Source organism: Corvus cornix, chromosome 6, assembly GCF_000738735.6.
Source record: "Corvus cornix cornix isolate S_Up_H32 chromosome 6, ASM73873v5, whole genome shotgun sequence".
Lineage (NCBI taxonomy): Eukaryota > Metazoa > Chordata > Aves > Passeriformes > Corvidae > Corvus > Corvus cornix.
The window spans coordinates 7,997,767-8,024,988 of NC_046336.1; the positions used below are offsets into that span (position 1 = coordinate 7,997,767).

General features: G+C 47.4%; 1 protein-coding gene across 5 annotated transcripts in view; it reads left to right on the forward strand.

Annotated features, from left to right (window-relative positions):
• The window catches only part of AFAP1L2 (actin filament associated protein 1 like 2), a 66,149-nt gene that overhangs the window by 18,651 nt on the left and 20,276 nt on the right, over positions 1-27,222 (forward strand). For all 5 annotated transcript variants that reach the window (XM_039553699.1, XM_039553697.1, XM_039553698.1 and 2 more), the window contains exons 2-4: positions 21,723-21,851; positions 22,379-22,456; positions 25,482-25,573. In XM_039553699.1, the coding sequence (XP_039409633.1) occupies positions 21,723-21,851; positions 22,379-22,456; positions 25,482-25,573 (299 nt within the window). The remainder of the gene's footprint in view (positions 1-21,722; positions 21,852-22,378; positions 22,457-25,481; positions 25,574-27,222) is intronic.

Sequence of the window (27,222 nt, forward strand, 5' to 3'; positions counted from 1 at the left end):
AGCTGGCTTCCTTCCTCTGGCTGGAATAGGTCGGTCTGCTTGTAGCAACCCTGTCCATCGGTGAAACTCAGATCAAGGCTTCTTTAATGTGGAGTGAATTGTTCTCTTGGGATGAAGCTCAGGCAAGAGGCCAAGAGCCCAAGATTTTAACAAAGAAGCATCAACCTGTTTGTATGATTTTTGTATACACTATACAAATCTCCTGAACAAGATGTTCTTCTAACCCCATGGAAAGGAAGGCCAAGAGAGAAAGTCTGATGCATTAGTGGGAGGCATTCAGATGCTGCCAAAATGATGTGATGTAACTTGACACAGTGCCAGCATTTCTGCTGTAAACTGAATGCAGGTGAATGCTGATTAAAATGAGCCTGCACAGTATCTATCTACTGCATCTGTTGTTTGGTTTGAGGCAGCATCTAGAAATACAGGTGAGGGAACCAGATTCTGTCTGGCTGATGATATATGGGTATTCTAATCTCTGTATTTTCATCCAGAAACAGAAATACAAACAACCCATAGATACACAGTGTTGCTCGCTCTAAATAGCCCCAAACACACCTTACTACTTACGTTTGGGTTTTGATGATCAGACAGCTTGGGAAAATATTGGCTTTGTTTGTTACACCCTATCCTGTCAGTCTTGGTGTGTGTAAAACTCCAACAACAAGCTTGGCAAATGGAGAGGGAGCAGTGGGTGTTTACTGACTTTCTTTCAACACTCTCCTGTAACATCCTCCTAGGCAAACTGCTGAAGTACAAGCCCAAGAAGTGGATGGTGAAGTAAGGCAAAAACTGGTTGAACTGCCATGCTCAATAGATTGTCACTAGAGACACAAAATCCAGCTGGAGGCCAGTCACTTCTCCATCTGCATTAGTGACCTGGTTGAAGGGACAGTTTTGTAGATAACACCAAAGCAGGAGGAGTGGCTGATGCAGCAGATGGCTGTGCTGCTGTTAGGAAAGGCCTCTCTAGGCTGAAGGAATGAGCCAGCAGGGATCTCCTGAAGTTCAAGAAAGAAGGGCAAAGTCCTGCCCTTGGGGAGGGATAACCCCAGGGAGGGATAAACACGCTGGGCCAACCAGCTGGAATGCACCTGTGCAAAAAGCCTCACGGTGGACACTGAGTTGAGCATGAGCCAGCAGCGTGCCCTCGTGGCAGCAGGCCAGCAGCCTCGGGGGAGCATGCATTAGTGTGGGAGCACACATTAGTCCAGTCCTAACACGTGCTGGTGTTGGATACACCCTGGGTAACAGAGGAGGAATTTTTAAACAAAAGAGCACACAAACCATCCTGTGATGCTTCTCCATGGTGGCACAATCTGTGTCAGTCAGGGGAGTTTTATCTTCTTGGAGCAAGGCCTGTGTTCCCGTAACACGTGGCACACCCGTCCCGTTCCGCTGGATCTGCTTTTGAAACGCTCCAGGTATCTGTGAATTTTTGGCTCTAAAGCTATTCTACAGATGAAAATCTTGAGTGTTGACAGTGTGCTGTCAGGGCTGGAAGATGAGGCTTTTCTGTGCTAATGGGTTTAATGCCTCCCTGATTTCCTCGAAGTACTGCTAAATGTGTCATGCAGAAAGATGGTTTCATTAGCAGTTCTGCTTGACTGGGGGAAAAACACTCTCATTATTTATTTGATTGGTTCAGCATGAAGTCTCTCTTGGCAGGTCAGTCACTTCGCAGGCCCTCCCAAGCTGCTCTTTGCCAGTCCTGTGCTGTGAAGGAAAGGTGAGCTCCCAACCCTGGCCAGCTGTGGTTGATGTGGGTAGAGCTGCTGGCCAGGTCACCCTCCAGTCTAGCCAAGCACAGTGTTTGCCATGTTGATCCTCCTTGGCTGCCCTCTACTTTTGTAGGTCTGGAAGTATCCCTGGGATGCTCCTTACCAGAGGATCTGGCACATTAGGTCTCCTACACGCTCTGGAGTTCAGCTGGGCAGGAAGGACTTCTAGGGGAAAGGAACATCTGTTACTCCTTAAGTGTGACCACTGTCAAGGTTTCCATCCCTTCAGCAAACCAGTTCTTAGCCAAAGGCCTGGTAACCTCTGATTTTTTTTCAGGAGGAGAGGGAAAGGGAGTAAATCTTCAGGATGATTCTTTTTTTTAACTGAAGAGATTAGTTTTGTTTTAAATTACAGTGTATTGAGTCAGTGTCTTTGACACCCACAGCTGTGTTGGTGGAAAGCTGCTGAAGGGCCTGGCCAGGCAGGATCCCACGTGTCTGCTGTAGCTCTGTGCAGGTTGCACCTTGCAAGGGGCCTTGCCCAGCCTCTCTTGGAGGATGGTCCGTGCTCAGCTTCGCTTCTCCAGCTGGAGCATTCCTGCTGGAGGGTGTGACTGTGCCCAGCAAAACAAATGACATTGTTTTCACATGGTGTAAAACCACTCCCTGCACCTTCCCCTGCACCACTGCCTGTGTCCTGGCCGTAAATCCTGAGGGGAAGCAGGGCTGAGTAATCTGGCTGAGTGTGTATTTATAAAACAGAAAGGCTGGAGCGCTTCGGAGGCCGGGAGGAGAGGCCGGCACTCGGAAGATCTTGGCCAGCGATGGTGGGTTCCCCCACGCCCGGTTCCTATCCGCGGGCTTGGTTATTGACCCAGATCACCAGGTGTTGGCTGTGAGGTGATCAGTAGGAGCTGATTCAAGGAAACCATCGATGAGGCATCAGACTGCTGGGCTAATTTGCTTTATTTTTCCTTACAAAACCTCACATGTGAGCTCAAGGCAGAAACATAAGCATGGAAAAAGGCTTGCAGTGGGGAAGAGCTTTGAAGCTTTGTGATGCTCACAGCTAAGTTGAGCTGGCTGGTTGCACTCACCCCACAGCACCCAAGGGGCTGGTGGGGGATGCCTGTGCAGTTCTGGCCGTTTTGGCTGCTTCTTGCCTTGGCTACAGCCTGCAGCAAGGTAACTTTGATCTCACTTGCATAAGGGTAAGCAAGAGGGAGCACCAGGGCTGCTCCTGGGAGCACTTTGGAGTGGAGTAGCCTGTTCTGTGGCACAGAGGAGCTCAGCCTAGCCTGGTTCTGTGCTCAGGGTTATGTGGTTGTTTTGCAGCCTCCTCACTTTCCCTTCCGTCTCCTTTCCTCCCAGAATAACAAAATCAGAGCAAGGAGGTTTGGTTTATTGTGCTGAGTCTCTCCTTCCTCCACCTGCTCTGGCGGCTGATCTCTTAATGAGCAAAGTTGCCTGGGGATGCTATTTACCCAGGGGGAGTAGTTCCCCCTGCACTGTTGGATTGATTTTTTTTTTTTTTTTTGTGCAAACTGCATGTCCAGCCTTGCTTGCGGGTGCTGTTAATTCTGTCCATGCTTTCTCTGGAAAAACTGGTTTTCAGCAGGACTGTGTTTGCAAATCTTCCTCCTTCCTGGAAGGAGCAGGGTGAAACAGTTGATGATCCTGATACTGTGTGATGGAGAAGTAGAGACAGTGGAGGGGAGAAGTACAGGGTCTTGGTTGGGGATTTGAGGCCAGGGGATTTCTGTTTGTTTGTTTAAGAATGTTTTATTCATTTATTCCTAATTGCATACAGTTCTCATAATTGCTTAGGCCGTGGCTTTCAGCTATCTTGAAATGAAAAGAAAATACATGTTTGTCTTCCAGCACCTTGGGAGCCAAGGGAAGCCTTAACCAGAGCCAAGATGTAACGTGGCAGTACAAACACTAATATCCGATGCTCCCCCAGATTTGTAATTAAAAGCTGATGATTTTCCCAAGGTTACCAGAAGGACACCAGCCTCCAGGACCCAGTTGTCTGTCTGCTATAACACTAAACCTATTCCTGTGGCAATGAGCTGATTGCTGTTGGGCTTTGTGCTGATTTTAGGCCTTTTTTTCAGAGTGTTTTTTGGTTTTTGGTTTGGTTTTTTTGTTTGTTTTTTTTTTGTTTTTTTTTTTTAATGAGTGCTGCTGCACATCTCCCTTCTTCCTGATGCAACCAGGATCTCAGCACAATTTCTTGGCACTGCAGCATCCTGTAAGGGCTGTGGGCAGTGCCAGGCACTCTGCAGGGATGTTGTGAGAAGCAGCCCTGTTGCCAGGGGTCCCTGAGTCCCGATACCATCCCGGAGATGAACAGGGCCAGTGCAGCTCCAGTGGCTTCTGCAGGGGCCTGGTGCTGCCTCTAGGTCGTTTTTTCTCATAGTATTTTTGTCGGAGGAATGCACCTCCTGACCCACTGCTTGCAGCACTGCCTGGGAGAGCAGAGTGCCGGGAGGGGGGGGCCGGCCTTGCTCCAGCTGTGAGTCGCCAAGCTGCTCCTATTTTGGGAATGACTGGGTGTTTCCAGGTCCCCTGGGTACGTGCTGAGTTTGCCTTCTTGCCTTTGTTAGTGCTGCTTGGACAATAACGAGGACCTGGAAACCAGCTGTGATTTATGATCTTTTTATTAGGTAAGCGAGAGACAAAATACAAGCATGAGACCCAGCTCTCCCCTTTTTGCAGACGGGATGCCTGTTTGAATAGGAAGTGTGCAGGGTGGGCTGTGTTGGTGCAAGTACCAGCCATTTTTTTCATCTGGTTGGTGCTCCTAAGCCACACTTTGTGTAACAAGGGAAAGAAAAGATATTCTTGCCCCATTGAAAATTTGGGTCCTACTTCCTGCTTGTACTGGAAGGTGAAATATCTTAGGAGTGAGCACTGTGTACATCTCAGGAGCTCCTCTCCTCTCTGTAGCTGGGTTGGATGCTTTGGGAGGTTTTAAACTGGCTAAGCACAGGCATGCTCCTGCCTGCTCTGCTGTGGAGACATCCTTCCCCCAGCCCGAGCATGGACTGAGAACCCTCAACAGACTTGCTTCAGAGTGAGCTGTGACTGCAAGGATGTGCTGTGAGGGGATGGAGGTGACCATGTGCTTGACATCTTTAGTTGGACCAGGGCCATCAATAAGTCACACCAGTGCTGTGTATAGGTCTACCCTTCCAGGTTGCCAAAAGATGGGCTTGTGCTTGATGGATTAGGGGAAATAGATTAATTGAACACAGCCTTCACGTCACCCACCCACTGTACTTGGTACATGCAGGGACTAGAGGACTTTGCTTCAAGTTATGTCCAAGTCCCCGCTGAGCAGGCATAGCCATGGGAATTGTCCCCTTGGGGCTCTTTAACTCCAAGTCCTCCTCTTGCTGAATGACTGTCCCATGCTCCTCGTTTCCCACTTCTCATGGCATCCTGAAAAGTTTTAGTCTGGCACAGCTCCCAGCTGAAGTCCTTCTGGAAACCAGATGTGTCAGCTCAGCAAGACATCCTGCCTAAATATTTCCAAACAGAAGTTCAAGGTTGCCTTGTGATTCTTGGTCTGGGTGTTGTTTGTTTTTCAACATTGGTTTTCAGTCTTGTGGCTACTCCTGGTAATTCCCAGCTGCTTTGGGTTTTTTGGGCTAATGCAAAAGGGCCATAAACTCAGTCTGCGAGTGCAGTTCACAGGAGCTGTAAGGGCTTTGTAGCACCCCTCTGGGATGGAGTCACTGGAGGTGCCCTGATGAGTCTGGCCCAGGGGAACTCTACTGGCATGAAGAAGTCTGATCCTGGTATTCTCTTAAATGACAAGTAGAAGGTTTTTGTGCATCCTGACCCATCAGGACAGCGATGGGTTTTTTTTTATTTTTTCATTGTGAAGCTGCACAGAAGTATCTTTCATGAAAGTTCCTTGGGTCTTGGCTGGTATTTCTGATCGAAACCAGCCTTTGTTGTGATGGTAGTGCACAGGAATCCCAGGTCCCCAGGCCTGAGCCTCACAGGTCGCTGCCTGTGTTTTGCAGGGGCTCCTACCCCAAGGAATAGTAGCAGCATGTATACATGTGTAGGGGAATGACTTCAGTGGGAGAGAGCAGCTCCAGAGGAACTGGTGTTAAGTGTGCAGAGGAGTTGTCTGTGGTGCTGCACAATGTGAGCTTGATTTTGGTCCCTCAGTCCCTCCCACCCTTGAGGAGGGCTCCCCTAACCTGGTGGGGTTTATTGTTCAAAACAAACAGAATCCCAAAGTTTGGGCTTCCCACTGAACATGGAGTGGTTTGTGGTTTCCTGTTTCAATAAAGTGCAGCTTGCATTTGTTTCACTTTCATCTTGGTTTTTCTCTGGTGTTTTGGAATCCCCAGAGCTGGACATCTGCATCTAATGTGAACTGGGAAATTTCTGCACTGTCCATTTGTGCCTGCATAAACCTGGAGTTTCCTGATAAAAAGAGTATCCTTCTCTGGGCATAAATTCAAATTTGGTAGGCCTCAGTGGGGCTGCATAGATCTGTATTGAGATGAAGGTACAGCTCCAGTTGACATCTGTGGTGATTGCACAGCAGTGCAGTGATACTTGTGTGCCCTCCAAGCATTTCTGTGCTCTCAGATGAGTGTTCCTTTCATATGTAAACGATTCTAAACACAACCTTCGAGCTTCTAGTGCAAGTCCAAGAGTCCAGGCAGACCAGCTCAGCCCATTGAGCTGACACCCAAATCCTGGCACTGACTACAGAGGTGAGCAGGGGGAGCTGCGTGTCCAATTGCCTTTGATTAATGGCTCAAACACCCACGGGGCTACCTCTGTAAGGGTCAGTGTTTATGGTGACTTATGGTATACCATTGATACCTCCTGGAGCAAATTTTGAAGTCTTCACTTCCATAGCAAGATGCTTTGCCAGTCTGCCACTGTGTCCCCAAAATGTGGCAGCCTGTGTAGACCTTCTTGTGAGGAGTAGCTGCATTTGTACAAAGATTGTTCTTTTTCCCTCAAAATTGAGTCAGAAGCTTGGGAAGGAAAGTCCCCATGAGACTTGTGGGCATAAGTGACATCATAGGGTGAAAACTTTTATTCCTTTGAGATTATGGTTGCACCCACAAGCCTGAGGCAGATGGAATCCAACACAGCTTGAACTAAATACATAAAGAACATTTGAATGCCAAGACAATTTTCAGTAAATACTTTGTGTTATGACATCCTGTGAGCTTCCTTGGAGTATTACTGGAAGCTTGTTTAAGCTTGCCAAACTCCCAGCAATCTTTTTTTCTTGCCCACTTGACAGATGAGCAATTTGAGAGCCTTAACTGCAGTGACCCACTGAGCTGGGAGCAGGGTGGTCGGGAGGGACCAGCTGTGCCAGGTGCTGCTCCTGGAGCTCATTCCTCCAACCTGACTCACCCTATCTCACCTGTACCTGGTGAGACAACAGAGCCCTGTTTGGCTTTGGAGAGCTGTTGACTCATTTTAGTTGCCTCTGTCACTGTCTGAATATGAACTGTGGAGTCTCTACTGTAGGGAAGAAAGAAAATGGGCGTTAATGTCTTCAGGTAGAGGACAGATGTTGGGAACAAATGGCCCTGGTGGAACACCAACTTTGGCTTCACTCCAAAGCTGTACTTCTTCTGCCCTTGGATTTTATTGCAGACCTCTAGCTTTGGCCTTTGCTTTCCCAGAAGTGTTGAGACCTCTTGGTGGAAGGGGCTAAGTGCTGGGTTTGTTGTGAGCTGCTTCAGCTTGCTGGGGAAAACCAGAGCAGACATTTCTGCTGTGGTTTTGCTGTTGCAGCCTCACATTTGTTTGAATTACCAGTTTAAAGCCTCCATAGCAGAGATCTCAAAGCAGCAGAAATTTAGCAATGATCCTTGGTGACTGGAAACCCCTGAGTTTTGTGTGCAGTTTGATCTCCTGACTAACATCACACCTCTCGAATTGGAGTAGTGCTCTTGACCTGGCAGGTCACTCACTGGCAGAGCAAACATCAGTGCTCACCGACCCTGCAAGCCTTTGAAGGCTTTGCTTCCAAAAAAAACCCCAACCCTGCTCTGAAGGAAGATAAACTGTGGTGTATACAAAACCCCTTGTCTAAGAAATGTCTTATCTCTGAGGGGTTTGCAGAAACCCTCTCCTCTTTGGGAATGATGAAGGCAAGACAGCTATTAATAAGCTGAAAAGAGAAATGGGAGCAGGAGGCATCTAGCTTTTGATGGTGGCATCTTTCTCATGTTTTCAACAGCTGCAAGCGTTTTCTGTAAAAATGTTCTGAGACAGAGATATTCATGAAACTGCATTTCTAACGTGGGCTAGAGAGAGCTGGGAAAGCTAAAGAAACTTTTTTGGCAGCAGTTCATCTTTCTTAGCCTAATGTACTTGTCCAATCTGTGTCCCTTTTAAATGCTAATTACTTCCTCAGGCACCGCAAACACTCTCTCCTTGTCACTTCTCCTTTTGAAGTTTGCTTCTCATAATGCAGCCTCTTCTGAAGCGCTCATGCTGTCGGTCAGCTAACTAGTCCAAAACATTCCCCTGCTTCAAAATCACTTAATTCTTTTTCAAGTACAAAGAACGGCTTTCCTGTTGCTGCCTGCTGACTCATGCGAGAAAGGTACTGTGCCTTGTATCAGCCAGGAGAGCAAGTTCCTGCAGGCACCTCAAATAGGGCGGAAAATCTGAAAAGGGTGATGGCTGAGGTGGGAAGCAGAGGTCTGGATACAGTGAGGTTTGTTAAGGTGAAACCAGAGTCTGAGCAGCAGTGAGTGCTGGGTGTGTATCTTTGCCAAGGTTATGTTATCAGCCCCATCGCTGGAATCATGTGCTTTGACCTGAAACGCTGCCTGTGATGAAGGACCAATGAAGAAAGTGGACTTTTGCAAAATCCTTCAAATATTTAACTGCACAGTAGCCTTTTTCAGGTCTGCAGGACAAACTTATCAAGCATTCCCAAAGCTGTCTGTGCAGTTTGGTGGAGATGCTTACAGTAGCAGAGAGGCAGAGCTTGTGAGCCCTGTGCTGTCCTGAGATGCTGTTTCCAGCACCGGAGCGTGGTCTCTGCGTGCTGCTGCATTGTGTGAGCACACCAGCCAGCCCAGGGCAAGGTGGAGATGATGTGGCATTGAGGGATATGCCTGTCACAGGTGTTTTTCTTGCCTGACTTTCCTTCCACTCCCTTTATCCCCCACTACGTCTGCCTGCACCTAGCTAGGGATGGGCTCCCTGCTCCTCACTGAAGGCTCTTTGCCTGCACCAGGGATTTAACTTTTGCTGCTTTACACCAACACTCAACACTGAGCCTCAAATGCCCCTTTGATGTGCTACTCTGAGACAGGCACACAGAGGATGTGGGTGAAATGTGCTGGAGCACTGCCTCCAAACAACTCTGGATAAGGATGGATAACCATGGGTAGGGAAAGTGAAATGTATTATTTTGTTGCTGAGAGGTTCCTATAGGTTCAGTTTCTCTTCTACATCTCTGAAACAGTTTCCTGCACTTTCCGTGCCCCACAGGAGGGGGAATTTGTAGAAGCCTAAGTTGGCATCTCCCACATGGGAATTTCAGACAGGAGTTACTCAAAATTGAGAGGAAATTTGGAGTGTACATTTCTTGAATGCCATGACAAAGGAATCTGATGGCCTGAACAGCCCTTGAGAGCTTGGCAGCTCTTTGTGTCTGTGGTTTTGGTCTGCAATTTGTACAGTGTGACCTGCTTAGCAGTTTACCCAGGTGGCTGTGACAGATGTCCCTGCTGAAGGCTGGGATGGAGCTAATCGCTGCTCCCTGCCCTTTCCGCCTGGCTGCCAGGCCAAGCACTTCTCCCCTTTGGGTAGTTACGCACACAGGTAACTGTAGGGAGGCAGCAAACTCCTCCTGGTGTCAGTGTGAGAGAAATCACTGTCCTGGGATGACTGCCTGAAAGAAACGTTTTTTGGGGACAAACAAAAGATTGTCTGTTTTCCTTTGTAACCAAAGGTAAGTGTTGAAGGACTAGGCCCCACAACATGTAGAAGCTTTTCAGTGGAACCGAAGGAGACACGTGGTAGTTACATCCCCGTTGCTATTTGAGGTGGGACTCTGGGTGGGAGAGCTGGTGCTTCTCACCCTCTGTAGCAGCACAGTAGATGAAGCAGCCTCCAGAGAAGGTGAATTCAAATCCCTTCAGTTATGGGAGGGATCTGAATCCACCTCACCACTTTGGAAGTAAGGATGAGAGGACAACTGCACCAGGGATTTTGCCTCCTCCTGCCCACTCTATTTTTTGTCTCTTTTTCCTGAAACAAATGAGTAAAATCATAGTTATTGTTACTTTATCTTATAAATGCCCGCACTTTTTATTGTTTTCAATGTCTTCTGCAACAAAATATGCCTAGTCCTAGAAATGGGGAGTGTTTTCCCAGTCATTTGTCTTTCCTTTCCTTCACCTGCCCGTTTCTTTCTTAGAAAGGCTGGGCAAACAGATAGCAATAAAGCAAAGAAATTGCAACAAACCACAACAGAAGCAATCCTTGTGTTTTCTTAACCTGAGAAGATTGAAAGGCTCCGTGGCTTTGCCTTGGGGCTGGGGCTTAAGCTCAGAATTGGTGTAAGGAAAGACGAAAGGTTGAGGAGAGGTTGGCAGTGGCAGCCTGTGATCGCTCTTAAGCCATGTCCAAGATGTGCTGCTCCCTAAACAGGTAGGCAAAGCAACATCTCTGCCTCCTCTTTTGCTCTGGGCCCTCAAGTTGAATGGCCAGCAGTTTTCTCTGCAAAGCAGGAAGGCTGCTGGGCTGGCTGTGGCTTACCAGCTGGCGCTGGTGAGGATATGCATCTCTTTATGCCTGTGAGTACTAGAAAACTGTCTCGAGGGCAGTTCCCGCATGCAGGATGCTCCTCGTGTCCTGACTGAATTGCTTCCAGCACTGCAGGCGGAGTGGTAGCCTAGCCAGGCTGCACTTAGCACTGAGTAAACAGAGAGTTCCTTCAAGTTATTACTTTCATTAAAGGTTATTAATTCACTAGCTCCAACGCTGAACTGTATTGCATTCATCTTCTGGATGGGGAAAGCACAGCAGTGTGGTTTGGAGTGAGGGTGGTGTGGCCTGCCCCAACCGCAGGGAGCCAGGCATGAGCTGCTGATCCCAAACCACTGCTCCACAAATGATCCTCGGGTACCAAGGATGACATAAGTGTTTATTAGCATGTAATGCTGAGAAAAGAGAAATTCCAGGCTGGATAGGTTATAGCCAAGCTACAGGGATGCCTCCAAAGTATGTTAAGAGGGAGATGAAAGAGTCAAAAGTGCATTTAGAAAAGCTCCACGGGAGCTGAATTTGCTGGAAAGGCTTGAACTCATTCATCAGCAGTTCCTTGTCACAAATTTTCTGCTGAAATGGTAAATGAAAATAACGATCTAACTTTTAATCTGTGATAGGATTAGTGATACCTTTGGCATATTTATGTAATGGGTTTCAGAGGTTTAATTCAGAGTATTGTTCCCAGTCTGGATAACTGGCTCTTATTCATGAAAACAAAGTTCAAGACAGACAAAGTAAGATAATCTTTTTTATCCGGTAAATGGTTGTTTTTCTGGTTTAAGAGCTGTCTTTCATTTCCCATGCCTCACAGTCAGGATAGAAAGGGAGAAGTTTTCCAATTCACGTGGAAAAAAAAGAAATACCGGTCTTTGTCCTGGTTTTCCACTGCATCAGCCCCCCCTGGGCTACTGCCAGGCCCTGCTGGGGAGGGTGGCAGAGGTGCCATGGGATTGTCTTGTCCTGAGCCTCCTGTTCCCCCAGGGCATCTCTGTGAGCCTGACTTTGCTGCTGCTCAGAGATGAGCTCAAGCTCAGGGTGCAAGTGATAAATCAAGGTTTATTTCTTGGTCTTTGCAGAATTTTGGGTGCTTTACCTTATGCAGTAAAGCATCCATGGGCAGTGGGGCAGGGCTGTCACTGAGTCAAGCCAGGAGCCGTCCATTCAGTCGCTGCAGACGTTGTTTATCTCAGTAGGTTCATGTCCGCCGTGGCTTCTCTGATCCTTGCTCCATGAGTCAGATCACGCCGTGTGGGGCCTGGATCTGTAGGGAGACAAACGGGAGCTCGTGTGTCTCCTCCTGCCACTTGTGGTGTGCAGCTCCAGCAATGCCACCTGTGTTTTAGCAGGACACGTTTCTGTCACGTGGATGGACCTGTGCTGGAAGATTAATGTGTGTGCAGCCATGGCATAAATTGGGTGGCCTGGGAGAGGTTCTCTTCTGAGCATCTTCCCCATGAGGGACACTTGTTTTTCCCAAGGCCACCAATACTTGTTTTTATGAGTATTGGACAAAGAAGCTCCACTAAGAAAATACATTTGGGAGTTTCTTGGCAACATGAATTAGTAACAGAGATGACAAATGGCACCAAAGACTTGAATCCCATTTGAAACCTGTTGAGTGATGAAAGCCATGTTTGGGGTGTGAAGCAGGGCAGAGCCTCTCTTTCTCTGGGCATCACTGCAGCATTAGGACAAGACTGGTGTTTCCTCACAGGGCACATGTGTCTTGAAGCAGCTCATGTGGTGCCCAGCTGCCTTGGTAATCCATAGCAAACAGGGGAGCTGCCTGCTCCTGGGAGGCTGCTCTGCCCCCCTGACTTCAGGGAAATGTCATTTTGGAGGCGTGGGAGAGGAATAAAGGTGGCATTGCTTGAATAGGAGAGTGAGGAATGTCCTCAGGTCACCTGGCAGCAGTGCCTTCCCCTCACATGTGGGAGAGTGGTGGGTTGGTGGTGGCCTCCTTTGGTGGCAGATGTTGGATGGCTGTTGGGAGGTACTCAGTGAGCAGTGGTGACTCATGGCAGGAGAGGGTTTGTAATTTGACCTTTTTGTAATATTCTTAAAGTTTCTATGCTTCTTAACCCTAAACTGAAGTGTAGTGAATGCTGGTTTGCTTTGAATCTTGTTAGTAAGCAGTGTGAACTTTGGTCCTTAGTGATGTCTATAGATGGAGGAATTTTGGGATGAAATTCTTTTGGGAGGGGTGGGAGGAGGATGTATATTGGGGTTGGGGTTTTTAGCACATTTCTCTGCTGATGATTAGACACTGGGTTTCCAGAGGGAAAAAATCTCTGGTTTGCACATTGCTGCATCAACACTGCTCAGTGCCTCAGCTGCATGATCCTCCCTCCTGGTGTTCAGGCTTCCAAATTACCTTGAGGAGGGTGGATAAGGACTGCATGCAGTGTCTGGACAAGGGATTGAGCAAGATTATTAAGAAAGAAATCTAGCAATCAATAATGATGTTGCTGCAGGCTCTGCCAGCCTACCCTGATACACTCAGGACACTTTAAAAACCTGATCTCTCCCTGCATTAGTGCAATAGCCTGGTGTGGTCATTTCTGCTTTTCAGCTGTGGGCACAGAGGCGCAGCCCTGGCTCTTGTGGGCGGCGTGGCTCGAAAAGCCCTTTCTGCGGAGGAAACAGCAAGGAAGTCTGGGGACTCCAGGGCTGTGTGTCTGTCTTTCTCTCTGACCCCAGAGCTCTTGCTTTTGCTTTCTCAAACATAATTGCTTTCCCCTTCTGCTATGTTCCTATTGTTCATTGGAGAAATGATGCCATTAAATCAACAGAGAATGATGGGAAAACGCTTTGATATGGGGCCTTAGGAGGGCATGTGCATGTGTATGTGTGTGCTCATCCTCTCTCAAAAAAATAACACAACCCTATGTGTATCTGGCAGCTTCCTTTAATTTGTGTCTTGCCTGCGAGAGAAAAATCCATCTCGAAATATATTTGGCAGTTAACCTCCTTTATTTGTATTGAAGTGGCACAAACTGCAGATGTTGTTCCAGGGCTGTCGTTCACCATCACTGTGATAGTTAATCTCTCCAGGACCTTGCATTTTCTCACTCACTGTTTTGGGAACGAGGTATCCCAGGCTTCCTTTTTCCATGGGAAAGAGAGCGTCCCGTGGCTGTGGGCTCAGCAGGCATTAGGGACTGTTGTGTGCCTCTGTTGTGCTGCTGCTCTGTAATGTGGACAGGGGTGGAAACGTGACGTGCTTTCCTCTGGATGCAGCCATGCAGAGTGATGAGCAGGGATGATGCAAAGTCTGCCGCTGCATTTTGACTACAACCATGCTCCAGGAGCCTTAGCAAAGACTTTAGCTGAGGTCCAGGGAGCGTGTTGCCCCATTCATGGAGCAAAGACTGCCTTAAGGCAGAGGAGAGCAAGGCTGTGCTGAGCAGGCAGCTGTGGGATGCCTTCTTGCATAGGTGCCAGCAGTAGAGCCCTGTGTGTTTGTGGCATTTGGTTGAGGGTTTTTGCGTGTTTCTTTTCCTTGAAGGCAGCTGTTCTATTTGATCAGCCACCTCTTAGTAGCCCCTTCCTGGGTACAGCTGTGCATTACATTAGACAGCAAACAGCAGGTGTGCTTCAAGTTGCAGGTCAGATGGCCACCAACCCCCCCAGTGAAGTCAGCCTCATAGAGTGATGGAGAGGAAAGCAACACTTCACAAGGCAAAAAAACCGCAAACCAACCAACCACCAATCTTAGCTGGAAACTGAAGGAGTAAGGGGGAAAAGCAGCAGGAAAGACTATGGGGACAGAAGGGAATCAGTGATGGCAGCTTCAGAGGAAATGATGTCTCTGTCACGCCACTGTGGGATTCAATCTTGGGCTTGGCAACAGATGTGATTTCTGCTTTGTACAAATTGTTGGGATTGTTTTCCTCCCCATGGGGAAAGGAGCCCACCAGGCCCTGCTCTTGGAGGCATTTACCTTAAAAACAGTGTCATCTTTAATGTCCTGCCCTGCCTGACTTGGTCCAACTTCTTTAGCTGACAGGTATGTTGATTTGTACTGACATTACTTACCCTCTTAACTACTGCACTGATGTTTCTTTCATTGCTTCCCTGCTGTTTTCCTAGCTGGGATCTGCCCCAGGAGGAGTTGCTGTGTTACACAACTTGTCTGTGACCTGGTTCCCTGCCCAGTGAGGATGTGGCACTTCTCAGGGGGACAGTCTGATCCACCCCAGGTCCCAGCATGGTTTTCCATGGCCCTTTGTGATATGTTCCCACCTGCTGAGGTTAGGAGCATCACTAAGCACCTGAGCACAGACCTGCAGTTTGTAGCCTAGTACAGCTTTGGGGATCTTGTGACTTTGATGGGCAGTCTGCTAATGGGGCATGCTCCAAAGGGAAGAGGTGCCAGCATCTCTCGGTTGTCATCCAGCAAATTTGTTTGGCAGTGGGGGACCTCCAGTGACTCACCAGTTGCTCTGTCATGGAAAGGCTGAGACCCTTTGCAAAGAAAGACATCACTATGTTGCCCATGAAATGTCATACACACACCCTCCTTGCATACCAGATGATCGTTAAGGTCCCTTCTTCCAACCCGAACCTTTCTCTGTGTGATACAGTGAAGCAATATGGCACTAAAATGCAAGAGTGCTCAGTAAAATCTCCTTGTGACACGGTAAGTTTCATGTTTTGCTTCTCTTCTCTCTTCCTTTTTTTTTTTTTTTTCTTAATTTTTCTTGGATGCTGTTTCCCACCTTCCAGTGGAGGGAAGAGGAGTCTGTTGTTTGCTCAGCTAACTGAAAAAAGCTTTGTGTGCATTTTCTGCTGCCGTTTTGTTAAAGTTCAGAGTTCCTGGGTTGGAGCTGCCACTTCTCAATACAAGTCTTGTTCAAACTTCCAGAGCAGCCCACGCAGAGCTGCTTGGGTTCATCTGTGCGGTTCACAGCCCACAGCCAGCCAAACACATTGTTTGCCTCTGTCCTTCCATGAATCATACTTTGCAACAAAGACCAGCCTAGTGCTCCCAACGAGAGTGTGAATCCAGGCAGTGCTGGATTTTAGGTACATCAATAGAACAGTCTGGGTGGGTTTTTTTTTCTTTCTTTCTTCCCTGTGAGCACTCATTGTGTCTAAAAATCAGACTGCTTTGTGACAGTGGTCATAACTGTCTGACACTTGTCTGGCTTATTAGGAAAACTCTGATAGGAGTTCTCCAGCTTTACAGTTTTCTTGTTTTGCGGGATTTTAGCTTGTCTCAGGATTATGAATTTCGCCTTTTGTTTTGCTTAATCTAGCAGTGATTCTCCAATGAGAAAGTTCATTGTTTACCAGAAGCTTAGAGGGTTTTTGTGGGTTTTCCTTCAATAAACACAGCACTTCTCATTTTTCTGTGGGGAGATTTCTTTTTTCTACAAATATTTATATATTCATAATTATTTTTCTGTGGGTAAAAAAAATCCTTTCAACTGGACAACAGTGGGATGGGCTTTTTATTCACTTCCCATGAAAAGCAAGACGATGGAAGGCTGCCCAGTCATTACAGGTGCAAGTGTGAGAAGTAAAGCATTGTTTCTGATGGTTAAAACCAAGGTGGTAAACTTTAGTCTGCACTCTCCTGGGTTATTCTGCTCATCACCCTGGGTGAATGCTGGTGGGGTTTCAGTGTGATGGGGATGCTTCTCAGGGGAGCAGCTTTCCGGGATTCAACAGAGATGTTGCTTCTTCTCAGTGTATTTGGATGAACCATTTACCTCCTGTCCTTCCCTGTGCTTCATTGCCAAAGCCAGCAGCATCCAGAGCTTGGCAGAGGAGCTGCAACCACTGCAGAGGGGCCGAAGCATTGCTGTTCCCTTTTCTTCACTGCTCCTCTGCACGACCCTGGAACCGGCAGGGTGAGGAGGGTTGGTTTGTCTGAGGATTTGTCTGATCAGCTTTGCTATTTTGGAAGGTGGCCCGGTGTAGGGGTCATCCAGCTGTTACAGCTGTCACCATCCACACATCTGCCTTTCCTCACAGCTGTGGAGAATGGCCTTCTCTAGCTGTAACCGTGGGTGACTTTTCCCTCTTGCAAAGCCCAACTGTTACTGTAAGACTCCAAATTAGCCAAGGAGGCCTGGGCTGGGTCCTCCTGCTCTTCTGACAGCACTTGCTATTCAGCAGCCTGAATGCTGCCTCTGTGCCTGCCTGTCCTCTCTGCACGCTCCTCAGCTGCCCTATTCATTTTATGCAGCGAAGGAAAAAAAGAAACCAGGGCTAGAAAGGAACTGCTTTCTGCCAAACCAACCCCTGGGGAATCCCAGTGCTGCCAGCAGGGCTGGTCAGTGGGAAATGGGGGCTGAAAGGCTGCCATGGGATGTAGTGCATGGAGGGAGGCAGTCTGGGGAGGCTGTGCCTGAGCAGGTACCTCAAGATATTCCTCAGGATCCCCTCTGCTCCTGGGGACTGGCTCCTTCATGAATTGCAATGCAGTTGTCAGTTCTACTATCTCTGGAATTTCCAAGGTTTTTGAAGCAAAAAGCTTGGCATGGCACAGGCTGCAGGTGCTTGAATGGAGCTGTTTGTCAGCTGCTTAGCCCAGCTCCTTGTAGGAAAGAAGGGTGAAGCCAAAAGTACCAAACCCAGAGTCTGCTTTGGGCAGGAGGGTGGAACATCTCCCAGCACTTTGGGATCTATTGATGGGGGGTTGGAAACAAAATCTGCAGGCTGGGACTTGGGAAAGCTATTTTATATTCCTGGTGTGCTGAAGAATATGCCCATATCCTTGGACAAATCACTTAATCTCCCAATGCCTTAGTTTCCTGTTAGCAAATGATACTCCTTATCTTTCACCTCTCATCTCAGCAGAGGAAAGAGTTTGTCTTTTAGTATATATCTCATTACAGTTCTTTGTCCGGTGGCTGGGGCCCCTCTACCTTGATGAAATAAGTAATTGAATTTAGATTAAATGGTCTAATACAATCCTGCCCGGTGGTTACTGAAACACTTGAATGGAAGTTCATTCAGAGCCTGTCTTTCCATTTCCTCATAAGGCCAAGACATGAAGTAATTAGATGTAGATGTAGGTTGTTATTGTAGCACAATGACAGAGATCAGTGGTTATTGGTAGGAATGGCTTCTATAATCTAGTTTAATGGTCATTTACCTTTCAGTGACCTTGGTGTCAGGCAAAATTGGCAGCTCTTTTGCAAGGAATGTGCTTCCTCAATGAAGGCTTTGCAAGCTGTTTGATTTTTGGCTCTAGCTTCACATGAGCTGGGATAGACACTGCTGCAATGCAAGAGACTTTCAGCCTGCAAAGAAAGGCACAGACTCCTGCCAAAAGAAGCCCTTTTCAGCGCTGTCCTGCTGCCACTGAATTGCTGTTGGAACAGATCAGTCGTGTTTAAAGCATCTCTTTGCTTATTGCTGCGACCAGAGTTGCAGCCTTCAAACTGAGAGAGCCTGTGGTGGTCAGGGGCAGCCCAGGAGTTTCTGTAAAAAGGGTTGCATTGTTTTGGAGTAAAAGAAGGGAGAACATATCTCATCATCCAGTTAAGTGCATGCAAGAAGAAAGAGCTGGTAATTCTGACTGTAACCCCCACCCTGAAAGTCCTTATTACACCAGTAAAGATGTGATATTTCTATATGCTTTAAATTACCGTCCTTTCAGTGATGATCATCCACTCACTGCAGATACAAATCAAGTTTCCCATTTTCTGTGATGCTCCTACACCTCCTTCCATCGTGTGCTGAGAAATTCCTACAGGTTTTATCCAGTTACTGATGTCTGTTGCCATGGAGAAGAACATGATGTGAGCTGTGCTGTGATTTCTCATGGTGCCCCCAGGTCTGTGGCCATGCTTTATAGGGAGCTAGAGTAGGTCATATCATGGTGCTTGAGAGGACTGGATTCAGTGCAGGTATTCACAGTGACCTTGGCCAAGCCTCTTAATTCTTCTGACAATCTTAACCTTAGAGGCACTCCCCTGTTTTCTGTGAAGGGGACTGAATTTTTGTAAGATCTATGAAGGTCTTTATTTGAGGTGGTGCCAGAAATATGACTTGAGTCACAAAGAAGTGCTATGAGAGTTGAGAAGAGCGATGTAGCAGTAGAAGAAGGTTTTAAAAAATCATCTGCGAATTTCTCTGCCTTGGGACTTGGGTTTCTGTCTACTTCTGATCTCTCATCCTGCTGCTCACAGCCATATGATTTGCAAATACATTCCTTGCATCTGTAACTATTGCCCTGCAGATCAGGAATCATCTCTTTATGTGCTCTCATTTCTAAGCTGCTAAGATAGGGAGAGCAAAACCATGCAGCTTGCAGGGAGAACCATTTGTTTCAGGCTGCTTTGAAAAGCCACCCACCTGGTTTTACCATGAGCGTGTTCCATACATCACCACCACAGCATGAAAGGTCTTCAGCTGAGATCAAACAGTGACTTCCAGCACTCAAAATCCTGAGATGGCTTAGTGTACAAGGGCTCTCAATTGTTTTTAGTCCTATTGACCGGCTGGGACCTGCTGTGATAGTGGCTTGCACAGAGGATCTTATAGACCCTTGTCGTATGAATTCATTTTACTTCTCATGTTCCTCAGTCTCTGATGAGTATTGGCTTGTTCGCCCTCTGATAGGAGAGAATGAACAGTCAATGGAGTTTATTTTTTAGGTATCAGGTTTGGGTTGGGAATGTCCAGCTGAGATCAGAGAGATACTTACATAGAAGCAGATGGTTTATATGCTGCTTCTTGCAGAAGAAGAGCAAAATTAATCTCTCTTGAGTCCCTGAAGTCTGAATCCATTGAGGTCTGACAGAATCTTTCCACTGACCTCTGTGGCCCCAGGATCACATCCTAAATGAGCTGCTTTGAGTCACTGGAAGCCTGAGTTCAGCTTTGGTGGGCTGGAAAATGTAACCTACTATATGGGCTGTGCTATTCATAAGTGCTCAGCCCTGTGTGTCTGTTAGCTGTGGATGCCTGGGAGAAGAATAAAGTCATTTTCTGCAGTCTGGGGGTGGAGGAGGGAATGGGAATTTTATCCCCTTCCCTGCAGACCCACTGTTGTGACATCCATGTGGGCAGCTGCTGGGAGCTGACCCGCTTCTGAAGCTTCAGATTAAGGTTAGGTGTTCTCTCTCTCTTCTGATATCATCCCTGACACATAAATGTCCTGTCCAGCTGGCCTGCCAGCAGGACCTGACCTCAATTTAAATTTTTTGAAGTGGGCCACTGAAGCAGGTGAGTGTAGCAAGGCTGTGACTTACCCTGGGGTTTCCTTAAACTTGGAAGGAACAGGGTTTCTGGAGCTTGAGAGAAGCCAGTTGTGAGTAGGTATGACACCATTCATTGCTTAATGGCATCCAGTATTATTATCAGCAAATGCTACCTGTTTTCTCACAGCTTATGGAAAAAAAAGCTGCTGTTTCTTGAAGTGATTCTTGTTTTCTCTGGGCAAAACAGCAGCTAGCAAAGACATTTGAGTTAACACAGCATGATTCCCTACTGCTCCTAAATCAGACCAGATGAGAATTAATTTGGTGTAGAGGGTATAGAATGAAATGTCAATAACTACAGGTTGGTTGGTTCCTCTGGAGCTGTTATTGATTGATCTGGAGTCATTAGACTATTTTACAGTCAGTCTGGTGGAGATTAATTCAGTTTGAGAGCAGTAGCAAGTTTTTTCAATTAATGGCTAGCAACATAAACCTTTAATTATTTATCGATCTTCTAATATGTGCTTACTCCAGGACGGTTGCCTGGTGGCTAAAGATAGGTGAGTAAGAAGGTGATGGCTTTCTCCTGCCCTTAAACAAACGTTCTGACTTTAAATGTGGCAGCTCTTTAACTAGCAATGCTCAGATGCTTTGCATTTATGAAACCAAAACATTAGCACTTTTCTAGTTCATGGGTGTGAACTGCAACTCGCAAGGGTTCCATGGGATCACCCAGTGTGGAAATGCTGTAAGCAAAGGGACAGGAGCATTGCCCCGCTGGAGTTATCCCTAAATTCCCTGGTGGAGAGCTGAGGAGTCACTGCCTGGCTTGCAGGGCGGTTGGTGGTGGCAAACCCAAGTTTCACTGCCCATCTCTGCAGATCCTTAGCACCAGGGAGCGATGGAGACGGGTACCAGGGGAGCCTCCAGAGGGGAGCAACAGTCCCGGCTGGCTTTGGCACGTTTTTCCCACATACTGTCGTTCTTGCACAGTGCTTCCTCTCTACATAATACTCTGTTATTTCCTCCTCCTGCCCCTGCTGCTAATTAGCCCACGATAAACTTTGGTGTGAACAAAAGCAGGCAATTAAGCGTCTGTTGCTTCAGCGTGAGCCCTGTCAGAGCAGTGATTTGTTGGTGGCAGGGCTTTGCAGCACCTCCTCGGGAGGAAAACAAACCCATTAGCCTGGCTCAGCCGCTGGTGCCGGGGAGTGGCGTGTCCAAGGTGCTGGTTTTGGGTGTGCAAGGATGTCTTGGGTACAGCAGGGCTTCCTGAGGCTCTGAGAGATGCTGCTGAGTCTTTTGTCTTCAGTTTCATGTGATACAATGATGTCTGTGGTCACTGCCCAAGCAAGGTGGCTCGAGTAGTTACTGAATTGTGATTTATGTGTATGGAGCAGTGGGGATCTTTTTTCTTTTCTTTTTGGAATACACATATAAACATTTTCAAATTAATACAGACAGAGAAATAATAGTAGAATGAAGCATAGAATTGTTGAGTGGTTTGTGCTGGAGGGGACCTTAATGATCATCTAGTTCCGACACCCTTACCATGGGCAAGGACACCTCCCACTAGACCAGGTTGCCAGGGCCCCATCTCTCCCAAATAAGGAGGAGGCTTAGAAAGAGGAAGCAAAAAGCAGGACCTTTGGTAGATCCCAAGCCAAATGAGGTTTGAATGATGTTTTCCAGGACTCAAGGTGCATGTATCAAGACCTTGCAAGCTGCTTTTGTGTAATCTCTGCCCTAATGCTCAAAATCTCTCTGGGTTTTGTTTGCTTGAGCAAAAAGTCCTAATGGAAGAAGAATAGGTATTTACATGGGATTTCACTGATGTGTGAACAGACTAAGGGAAGTTGGAAATTTTTTGGTTTGGGACCCCCTTTCTTTCCAAAGCTAGAGGCAGAGTTCAAGCTGGGAAATTAAATATGAACTGTTCCTGGGCAGAAAAAAGCCAAGGATCTTGGAAAGCATGGAATTAACATATGTCCTCTTTTGACACACCACCCAGCTGCTTTGCCAACAGTTGTCTCTGTTTCTGTTATAGCTCTTGAGCAACTGCTCACAGAACTTGAAGATTTTCTGAGGATACTGGACAAGGAGAACTTGAGCAGCACTGCTGTGGTGAAGAAGAGCTTCCTCTCTGACCTTCTGAAAGTCTACACCAAGTCCAGTGGTACAGATGAGGAAAACCAAGGATGGGGTGGTGGGCTGTCATGGGAATTGCTACATGGTCTTGGAGCAACATTTTCCTGGCGGCTGGTGGGAAGAGGAGGCATGAAAATTAGAAGGAGAAAATGAAACTGAGTTTATTTTTGCAGTGACCTCTAATTGTTTATGTAAAATTACTATAGTTATGTGTTCAGCTTTACAAGCAAAGGATTCCCAGGATTCCTGATCCTTTCTGTTTTCCTTATTAAACCTTAAGTTTATTTAATCCACTTTGTAAGATACACAGGATGTACTGTTTGGCCAAGTTAATGTTTAAGTAGAAGTTTTAACTTTCGGAATTTCCTGACTATAAAGCACTAATTTTTCTGCTTTTTATTACTACTTGGGGTTTTTCCTGCACATTGCCTCAACCAATGTGCTCTCCCCAAATGTGCTCAGCAGAGACACTTTTTACATCTGCCTTTGTGGAAAAACTTAGCAGCGTGAAAGCAACATTGTGGATTAAGAGTTCACTTTTCCCTTTGTTTGCAGGTGGCGATGAGGAGTATATTTATATGAACAAAGTGACAGTCCATAAACAGCAGGGCGACCAAGAGAAACAAGACAAAGGTAGGGAGCTGAAGATGAATGGTCTAATGGGGTGATGAAGGCACACGAGGTTAGAGCCTTGCTCTGGCAGCTCTGAGGGCTGAAGCAGCTGCTGGTGTGGAAGGGCATTTTCATAACATTCCCTTGGAAATAGTGGTCCTTGCCAACACTGCGAGGTTATTCCTGGAAGTAGCACTTTGGAGGTCGTTATTTTGGGATAAAAATGTTGCCTTCTAAGGCTTGAAGTTCCAGTGCCTGAAATATTTAAGGAAGGCTTCATGCTTTCTTTGGCCACAAAACAAATCACTTTTTGCATCTTTGAGACCTTGAAAGTGTATTTCTTGTTTGCTGTTTTGCTCTGCTCTGGCCCAGAGAGTCTGTGTTGTCAGAGCCTTGAGAGGAGAGTTCTCAGGGCTCAGCCCTTGCCATTTGCACAGGCAGAGCACCTTCACCTCTCAGGGATGTGAGAGTCCTGCAGAGTAAAAGCCAAGAAATTAAACCTAGATAAAATATTCATTTCCAAGTTAGATTTCCCAGGTTCTGAATTTGTAACACGGCAAAGAACATAATTCTCTAAAAATGTTCCTCCTCTTTGAAGTTCACCATGAAAGAGGTTCCTGATAATTGCATGGAGTGAGAGTATTAGTGAGACACATTTCTGTAATGCACACCTACTCAGGGGCTGATCCTACCCCAGAGTTTCCAGTCAAAAGGGATGAGACAGGGACTCATCAGTGCAGCCTGCTGCTGATGTGCTGGTCCTGCAATAGTTGGGATTGCTCCACTTCCACAGTTGTTTGTTTTGGTTTTGCTGCTTTGTGGTGGGGTTTTTTGTTTATTTGGTTTGATTTTTTTCTTTAAACTACCTGCAGCCAAACTTGGGCTAACTTCAAATGCTTCTGAAGACAGGATATCCTCCCAGATTACACATGCAGTCCCAGTGTGATCTCCAGACAGGGCCCTCTGGGTGATGCTGTAATGCTCTATAATAGGATCACACAGCCTCTCAGTAGCTCCCAGCAGCTGAGCAGCAACAGAAACATATCTTTATATAAGTTCTCATTTGGGTGGATAAAGGAAAGCTTGCACTGCTCCACCATGCTCAAACACAGGGAAGATTTCAGACAAATTATTTTTAGAGGTGGTTCTTTTATTTCAGACTTTTCCCTATCAAGGCCATGACCCTGCCCACTCAGTCACTCCCTACGGGACATGGCACTTCTCTCTTTCTGTTTTCAACAACTTCCCTATTTCAAGTAAAACTGAGTTATTTGGAAGTGCTGAAGTCAGTGAGACACATGTATGGGATCTTAGCCACAGCTGCAGCTGGATGTAGAGCTGTGATCCTGCTCTGTAACTGGATGGAGAGGTACCTGCAGGTTCAGGTTTAGCAGATGGAGGGGGCCCAAGTGCCCACTGGTGTGGTATCAATCTTCCAGTGGTTGTGCAACTCCCTCTATCCCTTTTATCTACTGCAATTCCATGCCTGTAATGGGACTAGGGACCACACTTTTGTGGCTGAGGCCGACAAGACCTCTTGTGCTCTGCAGAGTTTCTTTTCCACAGCAGCTGTGCACAGTCATGTTCCAGCAGCACAGGGTGTAATGCTTTCCAAACTGATAGCACATCAGCCCCAGAAGTCCCCCCTCCAAACTTTAAAATATGCAATTTCTGCACAAAAATGTGTTTCCCTGCTCCATGTATCTACTTGCAATTTCATCAGTAAGGATTTAAGCAGAACAGACACTGCTTTTGAGATGCCTTTGTGTGGCACAGTAATTGAATTCCCTGCACTGGGTAATGAAGGCACCATCATTTTCTGGATCTCATTTACCTGAGAAACACAGCAAGCCTCTACCCTGTGGGTCCACGGGGCTCTTAAGAGAGCCAAATGCCTTCTCCTTCTGGAAGTCGGCACAAAGGGGCAGGAGTCTGGGAGGTGGGACTGATGTGAAGGGCTCCTGGTGTGGACACTCTGATCCTCTGAGCTCAAATACCAGGTGGCATTCACTTGTACAAGGAACATAGAGCACAGATAAGTAATAGTTAGTACAGATGTAAATTTTAGCAGGATTTTGGATGGTTTTTCTTTTTCCTTCCCTCTTCTAAACCCTCTTCAAACTGCAGGTTTTAGAATGACATCTTTATCAGAGGACACCAGCAAAATGTTAGTGCTTGTCTAGGGAAAAATATTCCTTCCCTCCCACTCCAGTAAGGAAGCAGTCTGTGATTTGTGATGCTGGTGGGTGTAGCTGGAGAAGGAAGGGGTATGTCCATCATTGCACTATCTCAGAGGTCATGGGATTTGGGCACTTGTTTAAGGCCACCCAGGAGTTCTGTGGTAGGAGAAGAGGGACTGAACACAAGTTTTCTGAGCCTTCAATGTACCCTCCAGATACTGAATCACTCTGCTTTCAGCTGCTTGGAAAATCTGACTTTGCAGAGGCAGACACGGATTGCCTGGAGCAGTTCTGCCGTGTGCCCATACATGTGTTTGGCCTGGGCTGCTTCAAGAGCAGCCCTCCCTTGAGCAGTGATTGCACTGCTGATCATGGCTGGCTTTGATAAACCACTGTGCACTCAGCTGGGCAGCCACCTCTGCAGTTCACCCTGGGAGGGCTGGTGTTAGATCCATTTTTTTGGAAAGGTAGCAGAGGAGCAGACAGTCACCAACCTGTCTGCTCGCAGCTGCAGGGATCAGAGCTAGCAAGGACTAAAGTGCCATGGGTTTCCAAATACTGTGTAGTGTCTGCCTGTGCTGCTTCTCAAGACCCTTTAAAGTCTCAGCAGTGGGTCTGGCCTTCACAGTTTTCCCTCCAGAAGGAAAAACATGCCCTAAAACCAGAGGTCAGTTCTTTTGCTGGGTCTCCTAGTGCCACATTCCTGGCTGTGGCCTGAAATGACATGGTGGCCCTGCAGCCCTGTCTGTAATTGTCGCTCTGCTTCTCACTGAAATAGCATCTTGCTGCTGCAGCACAGCCCAGGGTAGCAAGTGCTCTGCTGGGAGATGCCACATGTCATCTTTGTAATTGTTTCTGCCTTGCAGTGCTGGACCGGAAAAACTCCCTGACCAATGGAGACTCGGGACTGCATTTGTCACCTCCTCAGAAGAGCCTGCCAGACCTCCCCCCTCCAAAGGTAAGTTTTTCACACCCTTTGCTTTTTGCTGCCTCAGCCTGGGACTCTGAACCCCTTGAGGCTTCACTTTTGTCGTGTCCTGTGCAGCATGGCTGGGTGGAAAGACCTCTGCCTGTGTATGTTAGTGAGACAAAGAGTCCTGGTGAGCTTTATTTAAAAAATAATAAAACATTGAACTAGGGATTTGCAGCTGTATGTTTCATGTTTACAAAGGCTGTGGGTCAGTGTGTGGCTGGTGCAGGTGTTGCAGCTGGATGGTGGCCTGGGGTGGCTGGACACCCAGAGACTGCTGTGGTTCCCGAAGCTTGTGCACAGATGGAGCAGGAGCTGTGGGATTTCCCCGTGAGTGTGCAGGACCACTGTGCAAATTGGGCTGTGCTCCCTGCCAGGGAGACCCACACCCACTGCATGGCACTCCAGGCTCAAGGAAGAAGTGAGGTTTTCCAAGAAACAGAGGTCGTGATGACTCTCAGCTGTTGCTTTGGAAATCTCTCCTGAGCTATGAATCAGCTGTGCCTGGGCTGCTGACATGATTTTAGAAAAGCCAGAAATCCTTCAGCTGCAGGATGGTGGGGTGGTCCCTGGGCAGTACCAGGACGTCCCTTGCTGGCAGAGCCTTTCTCAGTTTGGCCACTACCAGAGGTTTGCTCACAGCTGGAGCACCTGGTGGTGTCTGTGCATTGGCTGCTGGTGTTGTTCTGGTTGTGCAGCCCACAGGTCTGTGAGGGGGAGTTGCTGGCACTGTAGATTTTTCTGCAGGGCAGCTATAAGTCAGTTAAACACCATCAGCTCTCAGTGAGATGTTGTCTCTGTGCCAGCAAGCCAGCCCAGCTGTCCTAGACACAGGTCATCCTCGAGACCTTGGATGTCGCTGTTCAGTAGTTGATGCAATGTGGGAATTGCTGTTAGCTGGGATTTCAGGATGTGAAAGGAAAGGAGGGCAGGGAGCATGCATGGGGAGGAGGAGGAGGAGGCATGGAGGAGGATGGGGTAGTGCATCCATCAACCACAAAGGAGGATCTGTTCCTTTCCCAGGAAGGAGGATGCAGGGTGAGGCCCCAGGACTTTTGCCCAGGGATCTGTGTAGCTCAGCTGGAGTTAGCTGGAGGAGCTGGGAAAACAAGGAGTAGGATGGGATGCAGCTGACAAACCCTCGGATGCAGCGTGATTGCCTGCTGGGAGCTCTCCAGCCCCAGAGGGCTCTGCCCACGCAGATGGCTGGAGCTGGAGTGCCTGGGAGCAGTGGCCAGAGCAGGAATCTCTGTTTAGCCCTGTATTTCACGATGGGCAGGAGGTGGAATGAAGGCACCACTGGGGAAGCAGCAGCCGGGTGTCCCCCGGGCATTTCTCTTGAGCTTGGTGCAGCCCAGCTTTCTGACTGGGCAATCTGGAAGTTAAGAGAGAATTAGAAAAAAACAGTCTTTGATTTTAGCTGAGAAGGGCACTTGTCTTCTCCCAGACCTGTGCTGGGAATTACCTTCTCCCACCTACTTACTACTGGAGCTAACCTCTCTTGGATGCAGCAGTCAAATGCTGCTGACATTTGACATTTGAACATCTGAGTGTCAGTGAGCTTTGGCAGCAAAGATATCTGAGTGTCCTTCAAGGAGAGGGGCTGGGGAGAGCTTTAATTAGTGGAAATTGCTGTT